The sequence below is a fragment of the Parasteatoda tepidariorum genome, chromosome 6 (genome assembly GCF_982258835.1).
Source record: "Parasteatoda tepidariorum strain Cologne lab strain chromosome 6, Ptep-v5.0, whole genome shotgun sequence".
Classification (NCBI taxonomy): Eukaryota; Metazoa; Arthropoda; class Arachnida; order Araneae; family Theridiidae; genus Parasteatoda; species Parasteatoda tepidariorum.
The window spans coordinates 17,013,632-17,036,392 of NC_141760.1; the positions used below are offsets into that span (position 1 = coordinate 17,013,632).

General features: G+C 26.8%; 1 protein-coding gene across 1 annotated transcript in view; it reads right to left on the minus strand.

Annotated features, from left to right (window-relative positions):
- Positions 1 to 17,751, minus strand: part of LOC107448008 (uncharacterized) — a 35,837-nt gene extending 18,086 nt beyond the window's left edge. Inside the window, exons 1-3 of the mRNA XM_016063103.4 lie at positions 17,419 to 17,751; positions 7,547 to 7,637; positions 5,587 to 5,686 (exon numbers count right to left, since the gene is read on the minus strand). Of these exons, the coding sequence (XP_015918589.2) occupies positions 5,587 to 5,655 (69 nt within the window). The 5' untranslated portion in view covers positions 5,656 to 5,686; positions 7,547 to 7,637; positions 17,419 to 17,751. The remainder of the gene's footprint in view (positions 1 to 5,586; positions 5,687 to 7,546; positions 7,638 to 17,418) is intronic.
- Between the last annotated feature and the right edge of the window lie 5,010 nt (positions 17,752 to 22,761).

Below are 22,761 nucleotides of genomic sequence, written 5' to 3' on the forward strand. Positions count from 1 at the left end.
ATAAAATAATTTCTGTTATAGTTTTCTAAGATTCGATCTTTGCTCCTGAAGACAAAGAACCATATCATGATCTTTAGAACAAAAATTAGTCTAAAGCAACTATATGTTAATTGCGCGAGTTTTAAAAAATAATCTTTATGAAATTTTATATATTTTAATATTTGAAGACTTTTCAAATATTCATTATTGAGTTGAAATGAAATGAAATACTTCCAAACCTCCTAAAAACCTGAATCCATTTTGTTTCAGTAAATACAGAATAGACTTTGCATTAAGTACTGCATAAACTTTTGAGCAGAGTGAATTACGATTATTTACATATTATTCGTACACATTATGGGAAAAGGTAATACTTCATACTTCAAAAATGGACGCAAAAATACTAATTATTAACATAACTAAGTAGTTGCAAACTCAATAAAAAGAATGCGTGATTAGCACCAACCATTTTATTTAAATGACATGGCTATGTCTTAACACGTGGTTTTGCTTGGTGGGTCAACGTTACAAGTACGGTTCGTTTAGTACCACATTGAATCAGTTTTCCGATCAGATTTAGTATGTGTCGAACCTGATTGCTTCTAAATCGAGGAATAAACGAATGCCAAGATTTATCCACGCTGACGTCACTTGAAAATATCCAATTGTTTTATTTTTATAAATTAATTTGATGAAAATATAATTTAGAAATGGTTAATAAAAATTTTCTAAGCACTTTAATCTGAAAAGAAAAAGCAAAATAAACTAAAAATAGCGTTTTTCGGAAATATAAGTATGAAGTATAATTAATCTAGACGATTTAAGTTTTTAAAATAGTAGTTTCCAAATATCGTTTTCTAATTTTTATTTTTTGTTTCTGAAAAAAAAATATCAGGCTTTTTAGGTATTAACTTATTTTAAAGCGACTGTTTATACATAATTCAAAAACGAATCTTAACACCTTCCATTCGCCATAACTCAAATTCTTTATAGACTTATTATTACTTTATAAAATAAGCTGAAAACCTGCAAGTCATTAAAAATTGAAACCGTTTTGATATTGGTGAACACAATTTATAATATGCATAAGGTGTTAGATTAATACTTAAGCAAAGAAAGTTCCAATAATTTACATATTATTCTCATATCGTCAGCAAAAGATTTCAGAAAATAACCTCCTTTGGTCATAAATGTTAAATGTTTTAATTACCTGTTACTCTGAAAAAGCAATAAATACTTTTCAAAATGTTAAGCAGCATCAAACATACCACTTAAATCAATAGCTTTATATCCCATTTCTTTCTCTTTTTATCTGAAAATCAAATGGGTGAAACGGAATCTATTACTACTGGTAAATTACGATTCAACTTTAGCCTCGCTAGAAATATGTTTCAAACATTAACTTTAAGTGGGGGAAACGCACCTAGGGGCAATAGCTGATTCTTCAAAATATGCCATCCAAATGGTTTCATTATGCGAGAATTGAAAACCAGAAGCCATAGACCAGAATCCTTAATTTGATTTCGCCTTTTTGCTAAAGAATATCTTTGCCATTTCTAAGAACTTGACAAATATCTTGGAACTCGAAAATGTTAATGAATTCTTCCAGAGGAAATTCTCGGAAAGTCAATTTGCGTCATATACCAAAGAGTTTTGAATAAAAAGACATGCGTAAAATGATGTTTTGTGAGATATCAAGTTTGGAAAGATTTCATTCTAAACAACAACTTCTAAAAACTAGGTTTGATTAGTTTTATTATTCTTTTACTTAATTAATGCGCAGAAAAACCTATCAAAACAAATTTGCAGAAACTTAATATTTGGTGAAAAATATGAACATTAGAAAAAATTATGAAAGTTTCAGAAACACCTTGAGTGCAGAGCAACTGGCTAAAACTACTTTAAAAATTCACGAATGATTAAATAGGAAAGGATTTTTTATTATTTTTAGTACTTTCATTGTGAGAAATTTCGAACTAAGAAAAAAATATGGCCAAAACTATCAAAATATGATAATATTCATAGTGTTTCTGGATCTATGAGAACATCAAAAAGTTAGGTAACTTTTACCGAAGCGTTTTGGTAATGATTTTGGTAAAATTAACGACAAAATATGGTTTTGTAATGCGTGATTAAATTTGGTAAATGTGGGAAAATTTCGTAGTTTTATCACGATATGTCTTAAAAATTATTCATTCAGTAAAAGTTATTTTTTCAGTTTTGTATTTTTTTACTTAATGTGGGGTAATAAGAACTGTAACATTGAAAATTGGAATTTATGGTAAACGGTAACCATATAAACAGAAAAAATAATGAATGAATAGCAAAATTTATGTATATTTTGTTTTTAAATATCAGAATTATTATGTTTTTTTTTATTAGAAATGTCATTACATAGTTTTACCAGAATATATTTTCTGCGTTTGAAGCGAGTAAACACCATAATACCGTTCTACTTTGTTGTAAATATTAGTAAATAAATACGTTAGTAAATTTAACATTAGTAAATAACATTACATTAGTAACATTAGTAAATAAACGTTATGTTTAAATATTCACCCAAACAAACATAAACATTTATGGATAAACTTTTACGTAAAACTAGCCAAACATTTTAAGAAATGCAAAATTATTATTTTAGCCTTCATACTTATTTAAAAACTTTATAATGGAAAAGTAAATAAACAGTATTATTATTATATGTCATATCCTACACTTTAAAACATTCTGGATCAATTTATGGTGAAAAGTATTGCTGCACTTTGGGTGCATTATCCGTAAAATCCCTTTTATCCGTAATTTTTACAGTGATACTTATTTAATTACAATGATTTTGTGATTTTATAGTAAATACCAAAGTGAAAAATACGGTACATCAAATTCTTTGTTCTGTAAAATTTTACAGTAAAGATGGATTTTACGGTGGAAATACTGGTACTTCGGGTGCCGAAACTTTTTACTATTATTTGCCGTTATTCGGAATTTTTACAGTATACTTATTTGTAAACTACAGAATACTTACTTATTACTTATTACAGAACAGTATACTTATTTGTAAACTACAAATTTAATTTTAAAAAAAAAACTTAATCGAAACTTAAGGATGTTGTGATATTGAATATCTCTGCGAAAAAATAAAAATTTTAACTAATTGTCAAACTTTTAAATATTTCATTTGAATTTTTTACAGTATATTTATGTGTAAACTACAAATTTGATTTTTTTTTAAAAAAAATTAATCAAAACTTAAACATTTTATGATATTGAATATCTTTGGGTAAAAATAAAAATTTTAGCTAATTGTCAAACTTTTAAATATTTCATTTGAATTTTTTACAGTATATTTATGTGTAAACTACAAATTTGATTTTTAAAAAAAAAAAAAACTTAATCAAAACTTAAACATTTTATGATATTGAATATCTTTGGGTAGAAATAAAAATTTTAGCTAATTGTCAAACTTCTAAATATTTCAAGAAGGGACAATGAAGCTTTTTTTTTCTCTTTGCTTACAGGTCGGTGCCGATGCGGCGGCTATGCCCACCCACAATCTGCCCCCTAATCGAAAGGGAAGTTCTGGAGCCTCCCCCTCCTTTTATATGAGCATTAAAAAAAACGAGAGAGGCACGTACCTTTTGTGATTGCCGACCACAAAAGGGGGGCAACGGATGTGACAACTATCTCGTACGACAAGGACAGGAGCTTGAAAAGGTATATATACTTTAAAAAAATGCCAGTTATGAAACGATGCGCATTTGCCTGTCTCTTACGTATTATTTCTTTTTACATGGTTTATCCTGTTCTGTTTTTTTCTTCTATTCAATGCAAATCATGAAGGGTTATCTAAGAGTTCAGTTAAACGGTAAAAGGAGGCTTTTTCTTCAAGAAGGAATTTTTCTTCCTTACAATAGGCGTTCTTTACTTTTTTGTTCAGTACTTTTAGGAGAATGGACATTAAAGATCATCATTTAGACAACGATTTTTTTTCTTTATATTTATTATTTATTTATCCTAATACGGCTTAGAATGGGAAAGGAAGTGAAGTTTTTTAATGAGTTTGGCAGTGTGAAGATTTTCATCTTGTTAGGTGTGAAAGCTCTTTTTTTAGAATATTCCAAGTCTTGCAATAGACATTGAACGGTTTACAACCTCAAGAAATAGGTTTAATTTTGTAATTTACAATCTTAGCGAATCGCATTATTTTAGCAATCTGAAGGTCTTTAAACATTATAAAAGTATAAAACGAATGAATAGTATTGTTTTCGTTCTTAAAATATTTTTGTATTCGATGTTTCAATTTACAAAAATTCTTTTGTCATAATTTAGCGGCACTATTTTGATAGCACAGAATAAGACATTAATCTATCATTGTGAAGAAATGGGGGGCTTTATCGTGGGGGTTTGAGTTTAAGCCACACCCAGGTTTATTTAAAGAAATACCAAATTGTCTGGAAACACTTTTTCAATTAATTTTTGAATTAATTAAAAATCTTGATAATATATTTAATTTATTTTTCGGCTATTTTTTAAAATGTACGAATTTTTTAACGAGAGGAGAAATTGTATAATAATAGCTTTTTATATCATTTTCCCCAATAGCTAGTAAATAATGATTTTCAGAAAATAAACTTTGTCGTGCACTGAACAAAAGATTTGCAAATTTTGAATAACTGAGACATTGTGATTAACTGTGTCCTACGTGAGATATTGTGGCTAAAATCAAAATTTCTATCTGTGACCCGATAATTTTTTTTTTCAAATAACTCTTTTAAACAATAGAATAGATTAACGATAATCTTGAGAAATTAAACTTAGTTAAGGGTGATTTTTCGAAGGCTTCATCGTCATATGAAATGATGCTTTTTTGCGAATAATATGCTATTCTTATAACTACTGTGAGTTTGCAACTGTTACTCATGCCTGTTAGGTCAAGTTTAGCCTATCTAAAGAAAGCACTATCTTCGCTTATATTGAAAATGGCACAAAACGCGTCAGTATGGAGAAAAGCCACAGTTTTGTGAAAATGAAAAGCGTTTGTGGTCTAATTTTTTAATGTTTAAAAACTTACTACAATGCTGCATTACATGGGCTCATAAAAATTTGCAAAAACTGTGAATAAGGCAGTGATTTTGATAATTTTCATCTAGGTGGCAAAATGTCGTCAAATTTGCGATTTTTTTGAAAAGTTTTATAACTTTTAAAATATATAAGTTATTTGCCCATTCTAATGCCCAGACAATTCCTCACAGCAAAGATTCTATACATAGCTTAAAATCATCCCATTGCTTCAAGTGCAAAGCACTTAAACTATGACTTCGGATAACAGAGCTTCGAAAAATAGTGTCAAATGATGTGTATATTTTAGTTCATCTATCTTAGATTTCATGACCAACTCCATAGTTAATTTTCAGCCCTATTTTTTTTTTACTTCACTCAAGGCGAAAAATTGCATATTTATCTTTTTAAAGTTAAAAATAATCTATCTTGGATATAAACTAAACTTCAGAGTTAGTTCCATTTCCTCGCAACTATGAGGCGAATAATTTTTTTGAATTGAAATGAATTTTCGTAACTAATATATAAATTAATTTAAAATGGAATAAATACCTTTGGAATATTATTGTCATTAATATCCCATTCAGGAGATACAGTTCCCGACGATTTGCACATGCTCATGTCCTATGAAGAGATCCTCTTATAAATTCACCTGGAATCAAGAAAGTGAAAGGCTTGAAAAAATGCATACAATTATAGATTCTATATTTTAATTTTACAAATAGAATCAGAAAGTAGAAGTAAATGACAGTTGTTTATTTTAAAGTTCTGTTTCAATGGTGACTGAGGATCCTGCAGGCCATTTTGATGATCGATTTCCGAAATTTAAAAAAAACTGCAAAATCATCCGTGGTTCGAATCTTGTTTCGGACATGGGTGAAATTCTTCTCTCCGTCCTATCTATCCTTGTTGTGTGTTGTACCACCGATATGGTGCCCATGTTAAAGTGGTTATTAGAAAAGTAGATTAATCAGTGCGTGTTGTTTTTTTTTTTTTTTTTTTTTTTGGAAAAATAGAATGACGAAATATTTATTTTAATTCTGAAGAAATTCATTCTCTTGAAGAAGAGACGATAGTTATTTCGTCACTTTGACGAAATTTTTGCTTGGAGCATTGCGTCAAAAACGATAAAAGTTTCATGATATTTGAGTGTTTATTTTAAATTGCATGATCTACCGATAAAAACGTTATACTTTTTCAAATTTAAAAGAAAAATGTTTGTCACGAAAAGATGGGTAACTTAACTTAATATTTTCCGCTTATCCATAAAACTCTTTAAACCATATTTTTAGGGGGGGAAGCTTCCCTAACACCCAATTCCAAAGCCATTTGGTAGTTTACTATACATTTTCAGAAAAAAAAAAGATTGTTCAACATTGAACCATAGTACGATACAAACATAATAAGGTATTAAATTGAATCACGGTGTTTCCCCACAAGATGAAATATCAGTTCAAAAAAATTGAATTTCTGGGTAGTTTGGTTCATTTTGCTACCCTATTTATAGTTTTTTTTTAATTTTATTTTACCACATTGGTCTGATACTAAAACTTATAGAGCAAATCCGAAGCCCTATATTCATAAACCCAAGTTTATTTGCGATTCAACGCTGTGATTAAAACTGCAAATCTATAAATCTTTTTCAAAATTCGCAAACGTAATACATTTAAAAATTATACATTTAAACATAATATTAACTTCGAACAATGGAACTTGAAATAAAAATGAATTCTTGAACAAAATTTGCAATCATAAGATATTTGAAAATTATACATTTAAAAATAATTTTAATCTCAAGTGATGATATTTAAAATAAAATTAAAAATCCTTAAACAGTAAAAGTTTACTTTTATTCCTTTGTTCTTTCAACTCAGCTTTATAATTCTGATAAGGAACAAGTTAAGAAATATTTTAAGAAGGATACTCAATTTTTTTCTCCAATTTGCTTTTTTAAATCTGAGATGAAAAATATTCTGCAAATTGTGGGGAACTCTGTTGTTCACTACCAGATACAAAGGGAAAATTTCTTTTCCATCGTGTATATCATTCTTATTATCATACTTAAAATATTTTCAACTGAACAGAGGATCTTGGTTCCTTTATTGTTTGCTTACAAGAGTAATATAGTTTGTTTGCCCTGATTTTCAGAACGTATGTTAACATTAGCTTGGTAGATTGCAGTTAGTTTGGTGAACTCTGTACCGCGAAGCTAATTTTTACTTGCTTATCTTAACTGACAATTTTATTTCAGAAAGAATGATGAGGTTAAAAAATCTTTATATTTCTAGTGAAATTTTGTACCAAGTGCGTTTTTAAAAACATTTTGATGCTAGATATGGATATTCTTTGTATATTCTTTGAATATAATTTTAATAATAATGAAGAAAAAGCATCGAAGAATAAATAATTTTCTAAACAAATACACAATGTTTTATCTTAGCTATTAGGGATAGTTTCGAACATGCAACTTTCATATAAAAAAGTACTAATTATAAAATTCATTCGTACTTACTTTCAATTTTCTATCCCAATTTTTTCCATTCGAAAATATTACAGTTATCATGGGAAAATTTATTTCCGTCATGCTAGTTTTATCATTCTCTCTGAAATAAAAAACGACATTAGCAATAATTTTAATTTATTTTACATAATTACAACAATTTATTTTGCAACATTATTATATTATTTACAACATTAGCAATAATATTAACTATTACAATTTTACGAATAACTTCATTCAGGTTTATTAAGTATTTTTTCATTCTTATGAAAGGAAGATCAAAACTAAATTATTTAATCTTAAATTAGATGTTTTTTCGAATAATTAGACGTAGTCCTGATCATAAAGAAGCCGTTTTATTACCTTTCAGCTTTCAAACTTAGCAAATCATGTTCTCTTTTTTCATTGAGTTATAAAGAAACGGTGTTTTGTTCGAGAAACGTAACTTACTCATTCACTAAAGTGCTAAAGAGTTAGATTACTAATTGTGGATTATCTTGCAAATATTTTCGAAGTCATGATCGAATAAAATGCTGTTTTTTTTTTCAAATAATTTTTTAATGTTAATAATTTTGTTGGAATATAATCTTAGCAATAATCCAGATTTTAATAATCAGTCTGTTAGTTTATTTATTCATTTGGAAAAAAATAACATAACATGGAAGGTCAAAAAAGGCCGGAAAAAAAGTTGCTCACAGAGGCTATAGGCTGATTTTTTTCAAGTAGATAAATCTACAGTAGTCTAATTCTTTACTATTTATATAATTTTATCTTAGCATAATTATTTTCCTACCTGAAGTTTTTGTAAACTTAATTTATATATGATTTAAAATAAAATTTATTTCAACAAAACTTTTTAAGTTTCTTATATTTTTAATCAATTAAACAGGTTTGCTTAAAGTGGCAAATAAGGGAGAGGAGAGCTAGTGTTTATATTTTTTTACAAATTTATCAAAAAAACATATTTAACATAATTTTTAACTCGTGAAGTTTTTTTAACAATAACTTGAACACTTATTATCTACAAGAAAGCTTACATTATGATCAATTTCTGTAATTCAAATAACGTCATATTTTATTTAAAAAGGCTACTAATTTGTAGAGTATTCACTTTACTAAAAAAGATACTTTGACCGCAACTCATTACCTTTGAAGACCATTATTCAATTTGATTTATTTTAAAAAATATCTCGAAATTTTTTTTTTATTTCAGCAAAAATTTTTACATCTAAACTTTAAATATTTACTGAAATTCAGTCTTGGCAGTTCGATCAGTTACTGATAATGAAAGTTTCGTAACTATTTCTTCTCTTAAGATTTTTTTTTTTTTTTTTTTTTTTTTTTTTTTTTTTTTTTGAAGCAGAAAGAGTCATGATTGGAAAAATTGTATGCAAATTTTTTTTAATAATTAAACATTTTTATTTAGCTGAATATTATAACCTCCAAATTTATAAATAACTTCATTTTCTACTAATATAATGCACAACAATGTTTTGGTAAAAAACATGACTCTTTAACTTTCATTGAGTTAGCTTGTCAGGAAGATTTCATTTTTATTTTTTCTTTCACATTCCTTAAAAACAAGACACGTGGCTTAACTACTTTTTTTATTGAGATACGTTTTATGTAACTACTTTCTGCTGCGTTGACAAACATAGGGCCAATTTTAAGAACATAGAGTCAATTTTAATATCCAGTTTTAACTTAATGTTGAAATGGTCTGAACGCGAGGGATTTCCCTCAATATTTCTCTCAGTGGAACAATGGTAAACAACTCTCAAATTATAAGACCGGACTGTTTGGCTGACATACTTTTTTAGTTTAATTTGTTGCGAAAAAATAAATACTTGTTAAAAACTTTGTTTTTACCTTTAATTCCTCTATATTGAATTATATTCGTTTAAAAGCTTGATAAAATATCTTTAAAACTTTTAAAATGTCGATTAATATAAAGGTTACGTGCTAGTTTGTTTACTTGTGAATATAACCACAATTTGTAAAAGTATGACATTCTACAAAATCATTCCAATCTAGAAAATCAATAAGATCTAATATGTCACATTTGTAATCAATTCATATTTCTCCCATTTGAAATTGAATGGGGTCAGTGTGGTCGTGCCCACATTAACCTTACGATTCAAAAGATTCATTATTCAATCGATTCAAAATTACAAGCATTATTCTTAATGCTGGAATATTGAATCTTTACAAAACAAAAATTAACATCAAGACAAATATTTAAAAAAAAAACAGTATAATTTGTAACACATTATAACCTTTTATTAATATTCTAAACAAGTATATTAATAAAAGAATAAAGAAAAAATCTGTAAGTTTCGTTTTCCCCTTGAAACCCTCTTACAAATTCACTATATTATACAACTGCTCATGGAAGTGTACCTCAGTGCTGCCAACATGCGGTATCTAAATCAAAGTAATTTTGTCCAATAAATAAAAAAGGTATTCAATATGTTCGCTCTAGCTTCATGTCCTCACTAGACCCTTTACCCCTATCGATTGAATAACTAATATCGATACTATACTCTATGTATTGATTATTAATAAAATTTTTAATTAGGCTTCAAACGTTTACGATTCTTTGATAATTTTATTCAATTTCTTTCCTTCATTGATTAAGTTGAATTTGTAAATTAATATCAAATGGGAACAATTCATTGAATATAAATACTTTAAAACTATTATATCTTCTTTTGATGACATAGATTAAGAAGCTAACACCGAGCTAATTTTCGAGTCACTTCAAATAATATAGGCAAGGAAAATATTTTGTTCACAAACTATGTCCATAAAAAAAAATAATAATAACTGAAAATCGTTAATGAAATGCAAGAAAACAGTAGTAATAACTTTGCATTTTTCTTTTCTTTCTTCGGAATATAGCTTTTAAGTAAGTTTTTCTAAGAAAAGGAACATCTTTTTATGCAATCGAGATTATTCAAATGCAATTTAGATTATTAAACAAATTTTAAAAAACGTAGGACATGAAGAGAATAATTCAAATTTCATTCCTGTAAATAATCATCGTCTAAACCAGTAACAAGATTATTTTTTAAATGAAAAACATTTCTTAGCAAGTGTGGTGAAAATTTTTCACAAAATTTATTTATTACATTAATTAAAAAATGAATTAAAAATATTGAAAGTTGTTAAAAAGCCAGGAAGCTTTCAAAGCATAAACATTTCGCTTATAATTTGAATAATAGATAAAGTTTATTCCAAAATTTTGATTATTGAAACATTTTGATAAACATTTGATTTTTTTTTCTGCTGTAAAACATTAAGAGAGAAAACCTGTTTTCTCAATAACTGTATGTAATTTTTCTCCGTTTTCAAATGATTGAAATGTAGTTCAAAATGTTTTTGGGGCAAAGTAAAGTAAGCGTGTCTGCTTTATTACGATTTATATTTCTTATTTTTGTAGAAAATTTGTGGCATTTGCAGAAAACACGGAAATACTTTAATTCAAATAAATTTAATGTTCTTAGAAACGAAGCATTAAACTCACTAACGGAAATTAAAGGATTATGAAAAACAGTATTAAAAATGCAATAACAGTTTGTAAAACGTGTAATAATACAATGAAATATATCTATGGCTTAAAATGAAAATAACAAATATCAAAAAAGTTTTTTTTAAAAAAACTGCTGCAATAATTATTTTGAGTTAATGATAGGGCAATACTGGAAACGTGTTTTCGTCTGGTTGCTTTGAAGTTTAAGTTGATATCAAAATAAGATTTTTACTTTAAATGATTTCAAATTATCAAAATCAGTGGAAAATTTAATATATGAATAAAACTATTATGTACAAAATAATTTGCTCATCATAAGTATATTGTGTAAAAACATTAAGAATAGTGTTAAATGTTTTCTACTTAAAATTAAAAATTTATTTTCATCAATTTTTATATAATAAATGTATTTTATTTGCAATATTTCTCAAAATAATTTTAAAATCAACATTTATATAACATTTATATAACAATAAAAAAACATTATCTTTCAGCAAGGAAATTCTTAAGATTCTGAATTATTTATAATATCTAGTTATCAATACTTATAAATCCATATTTTTAATATTTTCTTTCACTATTTTCACAGTATAATTTTTATGTATAATTTCGGAATTTAAAAAAACACAACTTTTCAATTTAATTTGTCTAGCAAAGAATTTATGTAAAAAAAAATTGTATTTAAAAAATGTTGATACTATTTGTGTTGGAAAAATAGCACTTAAAATGAAGATATAATAAAATAAAATAAAATAGAAAAACTCGGATAAATGATTTTATAAATAGTATGTTTTTGGAATTGTAAAATTTCAATTTAAAACTTTTGCCGTTGTGTTATATAACAACGATTATGATTATTTGATTTGATTATTTAATTGATTATTTGATTATGATGATTATTTTACGACACATTGAGATAAAAGTTATTGAATTTGACTTGTTTATAGGATGCAAGTTGGGAAATCTGATTATAAAAATTTTCTTTTTTTATCGCCAATCTAAAGTTTATCTGTACTAAAATACTTAAAATCAACCAGTTGAAGTGTAAAGCAGTACAGAGAACAAAAAAGTAGAAACTTTAAATCTAATGGTCAAACTTTTACGTACTAGATCTTTATCTTTATGGTTTGAGTACCTAACCTTAAATATGCTAATTAATTAAAGTAGACTATATTTTAAGTTACGAAAAAAAAGCGTACTTTCTCTGCACTGATAGAATAAAATAACTTTCAGCAGTCTGTCCATCCAATTAACCGTAAAGTTTACGGTAAATAATTTTTTTTTTTACTTTTATGATTTTAAAACCGTTTACAACTAGTATGGTTATAAAGCCGTGAATACGAAGCTATACGGGTTTTTTTTAACCATTTACAACTAGCATGGTTTCAAAACCGTAAAAAAGAAATTTAACTGGACATTAGAGCTTGGCTTTTCGCCAGGTAATGGACATTGATTGGTGAGTGCAGAAAACAAAATGAGGTGTGCTGGACACTGGCGTTGAAGGGAATGGAGGAAATATTACGGCGTTAACGCGGAGACTCGAAGCCCAGTCATAAGACCGATAGATTAGTCCTTTCGGCTCTAATATATATAGAGTTGCAAGAAACTAATTGTTTTACCATATTAGGTAAAAGTAGTTAATAAACGGTTTTTCTTACAGTTAACAGTTTGATTACCATCTTATTTATAGTTAACAGTTTGATTACCATCTTATTTATAGTTATTTGACTGTTTTATTTAAATTTTATAAAATAACAATTAAATAAATTGTGATTTATCCATTTTTTCTGAGAAATTTCTAACAATATGAACAAACATACCTTTTTTACGGAAGACGATTCGAAAAATTTGAATTCTTGACATTCAAATGTGGAGGGGGATATATATGATCCAAATAGTTTAAATTAAAAAAAAATTTGTTTTCGAAATTTATGCAAATAAGCGGCGGAAAGTTTTGCGCATTTTTCCACATTTTACTTTTTGCGTATTTCGCCTTAACTCTGCAACTTTTTAAGTGAATTGAAAAAATTTTACCCACTGTAAAAATTGTTTAAAGATAATTTACTTTAAAAAAGTAATTTTTTGCAATTATTTACTATTTTAACTTATAATAGTTGAAGAGATTTTAAATTGTGCAGTATATAAATTTTTACATCATTTTAAAGAAAATTTTAAATGACTAAATACAAAATTTAAACGCATATTCATATAAATTTATTACATGGTAACGATTAAAGTTAAAGTAAAATTACAAAAATCATAAGAAACAAACAAATAAATTTATAATTTTTACTAATTGATTTAATAGTCAGAGCCTGAAATCTACTTTGTAATCATAGCTTCTAATTTTTGGTTTCAAGTTTGAAATTTCTACCTTTTGGTTCATTTTCTAATTTTTCATTTCAAATTCAAGATTTTATTGAAATTCTTTTAAATTTATAAGTGCAACTGTTTCGTATCTTGCGGATAAAAAATTAAAGTTAAATAATAAATCTAAAAACTAAGAATAATAAATCTAAAAACAAAGAATAATTATCTAATGAAGATGGATTTCATGTGTTCTAGAATGTTCTTATTTTCAAAATTTCTAACTGAGTTAATTTACTAAGCAATAAGGGAAATTAAAAAGAGTTTTCAACTAAGTGCAGTAATAAAAACTGCATATTATTTCCATTATAATAGAATGTTGTTTAAAGAAGATAAGGGAATAATTAAAAATTGTTATAAATATTGAAATAAACTTTATTCCGTGGATTCTGGAATGATTAATATTAGTATGTTATTTGTCTCAACATATTTCCTAAAATTTGCAAACTTTATGCGTTTTAAATGTTATACATTGCTTCTATACTTAAAAAAAACACAAAAAAATTCTAATTCGTAAGAATTCCAATAAATTTTAAGCAAAACAAACTGGCAAAGAAAAATCTTTGAAAGCAAAGATTGAAAGCAATCTTTGAAAGCTTTGAAAGATAACAAGCTTCGACTATCATATCAAGCAATGTAACGCGCCATTAATTTAATAATAACTTTTTTATTATCAAACTTTTATTTTTCATACATTCTGTACAAAAAGTTGGCAAAAGAATACTTATTTGAAGAATTCTGATAAAATGTTATGTAAAACAAACTTGGTATTAAAAATTAAAAAACTACGACAGCTAAGTTTGTAACAAAATCCGACTACTGTATCAATTATTACTGGACAGAAATTTAATTACTTTTTTTTATTATATAACTTTTATTTTAGATCCTTATAGTCTGATAAGTTAACATGAATATATTTATTTATTAAGAATTCCAATAAAATCTTAAGTAAAACTAACTTGATACAAAAAATTAGATAGCTACGATCACTAAGTTGATAACAAGCTCCGACTACTGTATCAATTATTACTAGACAAAAATTTAATAACTTTCTTTACTATTTAAGTTTTAGGTACGATATTTAGTTACGTAAGTTAACTCAAACATATTGATTAGAAAAATTCTTATAATATCTTGAGGAAAATAAACTTGAAACGAGAAATTAGAAAGTTACGATCACTAAGTTAAAACTTTCTAATTTTTACAGCTAATCAATTAAGGCAGTGTTTCCCAAAGTATGGTACGCGTACCCCCAGGGGTACGGAAAAAGTTTAGCAGGGGTACGTGTTCTTATGCGAAATATCTTGCAACAAACGAAAATTTAAAAAAAATTTATTTAAAAACACAGGCTAGCCATGAAAAGTTACGATTACGTATTTTCCTATTGGCTATTTTTTGCAGCCAATAATTAGTTAATAATTAGTGGTGTCAACAGCCAGTTGTGTTTTTAACTTTTGTGCAATTTTTTTACAGTAAAAAATACATTCATTTTTTTTATTAGTGGTACACAGCGTTACGGTAAATTTAGAAAGGGTACACAAAAGTTTGAGAAACACTGAATTAAGAAAACAGGTCATGAATTTAATAACTTTTTTCATAATTTAGATTTTATATTCGATCCTTATAGTCCCACAAGTTAATATAAATATATTTATTTGAAGAATCCAATAAAATCTTGAGTAAAACTAACTTGAAAAGAAAAACTAGAGAACTCCGACCGCAAAGTCGATAACAAGCTCCGACTACTGTATCAATTAAAGAAACTCGTCACAAATGTAATGACTTTTTTTTTATTATTTAATTTTTATGTTCGATCCGTACAGTCCCATAAGTTATCACGAATATATTTATTTAAAGAATTCCAATAAAATCTTGAGTAAAACTAACTTGAAACGAAAAATGAGAAAGCTACGACCGCAAAGTCGATAACAAGCTCTGACTACTGAATCAATTAGTGAAACTCGTTAGAAATTTATGCAGAAAGGAACAAAAAAAGAAAATAATAAAAAAAAACACGTAGTAAAAAAGTAAATGCTAAACGTTCCTGTCGCTTCCTACGGGACACCTAAAAGAACTCGTTTGTCAGATCTAAGGGTTGCGAGATACTGACGAGAGGTCGCCAAAACATCTTCGTAACAGACGGGAGAAATCAAATGCCGTGGACTTCTGTCGACGAATCGGCTGAGGGGTTTCCTAGATACGGTGCTTCACGGCATGGTTAGTAGATAGAAAAGAGAATGCTTGCAGTTAAACTATTTTTACAGGGGCAATACAGAAGAGAATTTTCGTGTAATATTCAATGTACGTTGTCTTTTGGTAATTCTGTGTTGTAAAGTGTGTAGCTGCATGAAGAAAGTTTTACTTAATTAATTTAAAGCATATACTTTTTACTACGTTTTTTTTTAAAACTATATTTTGTAAAAATTTCTGACTAATTTCATTAGTTGATTCAGTGGTCAAGGTTTGTTACAAACTTAACAGTCTTAGCTTGCGAATTTTTCAATTTAGTTTCTTCAAAATTTACTGGAATTCTTACGCTAAGTACATTCATGTTAGCTCTCAATACTGCTTACAATTTCGTTTACACTATTTTTTTACATTAATTAGCTTACAGTATTTCTTTTGTAAAGATATTTAAAATTTTGTTTAAAAATTATCTCTTTAAGTTATGAATTTTAAAAGTTTTTATCTAATATTATAGGTTGAATAAAGCAGTGTTAAAATATTCAACAACAAAAGAAAACAATTAAATGAATGTATTATAATTGTAGCATTTTTAATTTCAAATTTTATTTGCGTGATAATTTTGAATTTCATTGATTTTATAGATTCTTTTTTTATTCTTTTTAACTCATTGAATTTATGGATTCTTTTTTGCTCATTTTTTATTAGTTTGATTAATTAAGATTATTTTGTAGAAAATTAATCTTCTAACAACACAATTTTATAAACCGATTCAAAATAAATGTAGTAAAACCAAATAAAGTCTTAAATAAGTATTAAAACTTTTTTACGGTGCAATTAAAAAGACGAAGTGCAGGTAGAAAACTTTAAAGAAAAATTTTTTGGTCAGAAATGAAGCCACTAGTTTCCTTTTTTTTCATAAAAGTAGCTATTTTTCCAGGAAAATACTTTTTTTATTCAACTAGAATTTTGTAGGAATTACTTATTTTATTTTAACAAATATTTTTTAATTGCATATTAAAATTAATTTTATCATGTTAATGTTTTTTGAAATTTAAAAAAAACAATCAGAAGAAAGCAAAAGTTACATTAAATAATATTTTAAAGCTATATATAATTTACAAGTAAAAAAATTGAAAAGAAAAAACATCAACATCTCTTTTATTACAACAGAAATAATATAAATAAAAAATAATTTTCTTATGCATTAAATTGCACAAAAATTTCACAAGCACTGTAATTATAGTGATTTAAGAAATTATTTTAGTAAAATTAATTTAAGTTAAAAAAAATATGGCTTTAATAATATGAAAAGAGCAACTTTTTTAATTATTTAATTTTCAATACAATATAAGTTTAAGTGACAATCTAGTGGTTTTATAACAGTTTGAGAGGATCACAATGCTTATTGGAAAATCATCAAAATGAAGTTTCAAATTAATCTCTTTACATTTATTTTATTATTTACTTTAGACTTACGAAAAGATATATTTAAATAACTTTTACAATCTGGTTGATTTTTAAAATCAATTAAATGCTTAAAAAAACTATCAATAATGCATTTCAAAAGAAAGTCTATAAATAATTCAAAGTAGTGTTTCATAAAATGAAATTTAATTGATTTAAGTCTTAAGCTAATTCATAAATTCAAGTCAACATTTATTTTGCGAGAATATTAAAGAGAACTTGAAATTGGCTCCCCCCCCCCAAAAAATAAATTAAATTTCAAAAAATTACACAAAATAATTTTTAAAAAAAAGCAATTTAAAAAGCCGTCAGCAGTCGAAAATATAATACTTACCTAACAATTATACCCAATGACCACTTGTAAGATGACCAGAGAAAAAGAGGAACTCCAAGAGCACTTTTTTTAACACCTGGGGATATTCAGAACATACTCAAATATGATACTGAAGATGCTCTTTAGTTCCTTTAAATCCCCGCCTCCTTCACTTATCTTAGACCTGACTCTAGGTTGCAATGATTATCGAGCTTATTGGCGACATTCGATCGTTCTCGCAAAAATAGTTTTGTGCCAAATGCTGTGGAATCAACGGAGAATGAAATCTTGTTCTAGACTGGTAGGTACGCTCTTGTTTCTTGTTCGAAACCTCATGACAGCCCCCCTTCCAATGCTCGTCGAGTTCGTGAGCAATCGTTTGCTCCTCCTGTCTGCTCAATGAAGCCTGAACAGTTTTTTCTTTTTCTTTTTTTTTTCTTTCTTCTTTTTTGTATTACAGCTTCTTACAGTGTTATGACACCTTCTTATACAACCTGTAACAAAACGACGTGTAAGAGGAAAACGACTTTGCAATTTATGATACTTTTTTATGGTCCTTTTTTTTCTTTGTTTTTTTTTTTCAATCCCTTTTATTTTTCTTCGGACATAAGAAATGGAAATGTGGAAGTTCTTTTTTGATTTCGCTTTTTTGTTGGTGCTTTTTTTTAGTTTTTGCATCGATTAATTTATAACTTATATCCTACTATATGAATTATTTTAATATTTTATTTGTATAAATAGCAGCACAGTTCAGTTACCTTTAGTACTTCAATATTGTCTTAAATTCTAGAACCTAGTAACAGACAAAATTTTTTTAACAAACAGTTGCGTTTGTTTATTTATTTATTTTTAATATGTAAGTATAAAATAAATAAAAGAAATGTGTTTATATCTACTTTAGATTAGTTTGTGAAGAATAAGGGATTTTATAAATTTAGCAAATTCATGCAGACAATACTTATTACTCCTTTCAAAATTACATGTTGTATAAAATTTGATAAATTAGCACAAATTTATTTGATAAATTAGCACAGAATTTAAAGTTTCGTGATATATTGAAAAAAACATTAAAAGCTTCTTGAAGTTATGTAATAAATTACTTTCGATTTTTTTTAAAAGATTCATAGTTACAGAGGTTGTTGAGCCGTAGTTGCCTTGTGGTTTAGATACTAAATTATTATTGTGAAGAACTTGGGTTCGATTCCCAGTGGCGGCTTGGGCTCTTTCAGCTTCAGAGCAATAGATACCAGCTTGCTTGGTAAGCAAACGCAGCGTGTGCACACTGTTTACCATATTGCCAGAATCATGGCAATGGTGACGAAATTGTAGAGCCTCAAGCTCTATCACACCCTGGCTCACAACGAGCTGTTGTGGGGATGATTTTTTTTTTTTTTTTTTTGAAGATAGATGAAATGAATAGGGGAAATACTGATATCCTTTTAAGTTAATGTTTAAGTCCCGGGGGTAAGAATAGGTGATGAAGTAGGGGGAGGGTAGGTGACAACTAAAAAATTGACGAAAATAACCAATTTCAATGTTTTATTTATGATTTTCGAGTTAAATTTTTTTTTTTATTTCGAAGTTAATTTCATTGATTCACGATAAATCAATATTTCCCCTATTATAATTATATCCTTTGAAACTTTTGCATGAGGAGAAAAAAAGTTTGGTCAAAACTACCAGAATATGGTAAAATTTATCGTTTTTCTGGTGCTAAAAGAGCACTAAAAAGCACGCTTGGTTTTACTAATTCGCTTTGGTTATTACTTTGATAAAATTAATAATAAAATATAGTTTTAAAATATTCGATAAAATTCGGTATATGTGGTAAAATTTGGTAATTTTGTCATGATACTTTAGAGCCTGGCATGAAAATCATTTTTAGGTTAAATTTACTTTTCAGTTCTGCATTCAATACTAAATGTCTGGTAATGAGAACTATAATTTTGATAACCAGAATTTCCAGTGTGTCTTTATCATATGAACGGTAAAATTACCAAATGAATGGTTAAAATACCATTCATTATGGTAATTCTGTTTATATTTTGGTTTCAATAACCAGAATTGTGGGGTGTTTTTTTACCAGGAATGCAATTACCATTAGGAAGTTTTATTAGTAGAAATGCCATAGAGAGATTCTATAGTATTAGAATTGAAAGATAATGATAAATTTAAATATTTTTTATTCATGTGAATTCTCTTGCACTAAAAAATTTTATTAGCAGGTATGTCCTAAAACTTAAAATAAAACTCGATTTTGAAAAATTAAAGGATGTCATTTCATGTCAAAGAATTATTTTTTTCAAAAAAGACTAGGTTTTGCATATCTTTACAAAATGAACTAATATGTGAATTTGCTCATTCTATTAATGCAATGAATTGCATTATTTAAATATTATCACAGATTGTGCAATAAATTTACATTGTCTGTGGTATGTATATCTTGAATGATCAAATTGAAAATAAATTTAATTTTTATTTAAGAGTCACAAGCATAAATCAATAATCAAACAATGAGAAAAAAATAATTCTACTGACTATGTTGCAAATATTAACTATAATGCAAATATTTTCGTGGTAAAAAAAATTAAGATGTCGAAATTTAACATTTCTGAATAAATTGTCTACGATACAAATATTCTCAATGAAAATGTAAGAATTTATGTTTTATAACATAGATAATTTATAATAATTTTCGCAATTTAAATGAATTTTGTTACAAAATTTTAAAATACATTTTTATTTCTATGTTTAGACAATTATAATTAAAATTATTGAAGAATTCAAATCATAAGTTTTTATTTATTAATATATTCTTAGACTATTTTAATTATATATCATCAAACTATTCAATGATAAACTATTAATATCGTTAAATTATTTTATAACACGGATCATATATAAAAATCATCCTTAATTTACCAAAAATTGCCTCGCAAAAAATACGTAACAATGTTTATAGTCATTAATTTTTACGTACAAAAAATCGAATTGATGAAAATCTCCATAACTATGAAGAAATAATGATTGTGATTTCTTATTATATTGAGATACAATGAATTAAAAGGCGTAAAATTAGATCTTTTATCACACAGAATAATTCTAAAACTTGATTTTTCTTCTGATAGGTTTCATAATTATTAATTTAAGAGAAACTTTCATTTTTATATGAAGAGGCATATCACGATTTGTCATATTACTATTAGATAATCAACTAAGCAATTTTTATGAGATTGTTTTAAGATTTAAAAAAAGAATGATTTTTATTATTTATCATAAAAAATAACTCTTGTTTTTTCTTTTCGTACTTAAAAGAAAAATTACAACACTTTAATTGATGAATCTTATGATTAAATCACATTGAATAGGAAAATGAACAAGGAAGATTAAAATATCTTTGGCTGTTATCATCATAAGATTAATAAATGTTATGATAGCATTTTCTTGTAAATTTTTTATTTATCACTAATTGAAATTCATTTACCAATAATCCTTATTTGTCATCCTTTCTTAATATTATTCTCAGTTGCTAAAATGTTTTTGTTTTTTTTAATTTTAATTCAAAATTATAAGCACAAAACTAAACATCTTGTTCTTTTATTATATTATGAAGTAGTCGCGTGATATTACCTTATTATGTCACATTTTTAGGATTAAGAAATTAAGTTACAATTTTACAATTAATAAACGGTAAATAATTATATTTACGTTTTAATAAGTTATATTTACTTTGATAATAAAGTATGTGTCAAATTGCGTTGAATTGACGAATTTAATTTAAATAATATAAACAAAATAATTTTTGAAACTCTAAAGTAACATTAATCTGAAGAAAATAATATTTAGAAAAAAATATTTATAGAGTTTTAAAGTAAGAGACTAAATAAGAACCCAGAATCTTTCTGATGCAAGGTCAGTTCCCTGACCCCTATACAGTCCGGTCGGCTATATTTGTAATGTCAAATATTAGATTTGGTGAACAAAAGCATATAATGGAATGAGAATAGAAGCATGGAAAAAAAATTCTGAAAAGTGGAATTTTGTTAAATATATTCTAATAGATGTTGTAATTACTTAACTCGAATCTCAATAGCTGATTACTCATACTGACAATTTTAAGACTGGCTATTTTCCAAGTATGTTATAAGAATTTTCCAGGTTTTTGTCAGAAATAGCAACTTTCCTTTACTATTCCCTATTTTTTTTTTTTAAGTTAAAAAAATATTCCCTAAGAATTCCAAGTTTTCCCTGACCTGTAGGAGCCTGTTTTTAAGTAATTTTTCATGGTTTTGAACATCGTATAAACAAAACTGAGATTGAGTTTTTTTTTCGAATTGATACTCTGATTACTATGTTTCTTAAATATTAATTTAATTTAAATTAAGTAGGTAGGTAAGGTAAATTAAGTTACCAAACATCTTTGTATGGGTGGGTAACTATAGTTTTAAACGTTTTAGCACTTAAATATTATTCTTATAAGTAAAACTTTTAAAATAAAAACAATTTAAGATTTTTTCTTACGGAGACAATAGAGCTGCAGTAACTCAGAAAAAACGCAGCGTTCGAATGAAATAACCAAGGTTCGAATCCCAGCATCAACTGGCAGTAAAAATTCTACTCTCGGTTCCCACCGACTACAATGCTATTTTATATAAATTTTTAAAATAACAGAGTTGTTTTCTTTTTTAATAATGGAGTTTGAGTCGTGATGACTCAGAGGATAGAGCACTCGTCTCCCACTGAATTGACCCTGGATCGAACCTTAGCGATAGCTAGTCGATACGAATTTCAGAACCCAGTCACACAAACCACAGTACTAACGTAAAAATATCCTTAGTAGTAGAGAGATCATGGATTAGAATCCACTTGCCGTCAGACTATCTGCAGGAAGTTTTCGTCGTTTTCCTATCCATGTAAATCAAAGGGGAGGTCAGTTCCGTCAAAAAGTCCAGCACGAAGGCGAATTTCTCTCAATACTTGATCCAGGAGTTCCCTTGTCTTTTGGATTTGGTTCAAAATTACAAGGCTACGGAGTTGACCATGCTTGGCCATCAAAATTGGGTTGGCTGCTCAAAGATGGTTATAAAATATTGGAGTTCGTTTGTAAGATAAAAGTACTTATCTGCTTTAAAAAATAAAAAAAATGGTCTTATGTTTTTAAATGACAATATTTTTCTGTGAAATAAACGATTTTATGCTGGCACACCAGCTGACAGACTTTTTTCGTAAATGCAGCAGATTTCTTTTACAATGCAATGGTGACAAAAAAAAAGGTTCAGGCTTAAAATTAGTACTTTTTCTTGTCCTTCATTAATTTGATAGTTATTACTTCATAAAAATAACCATTACTTATTTCGAAATATT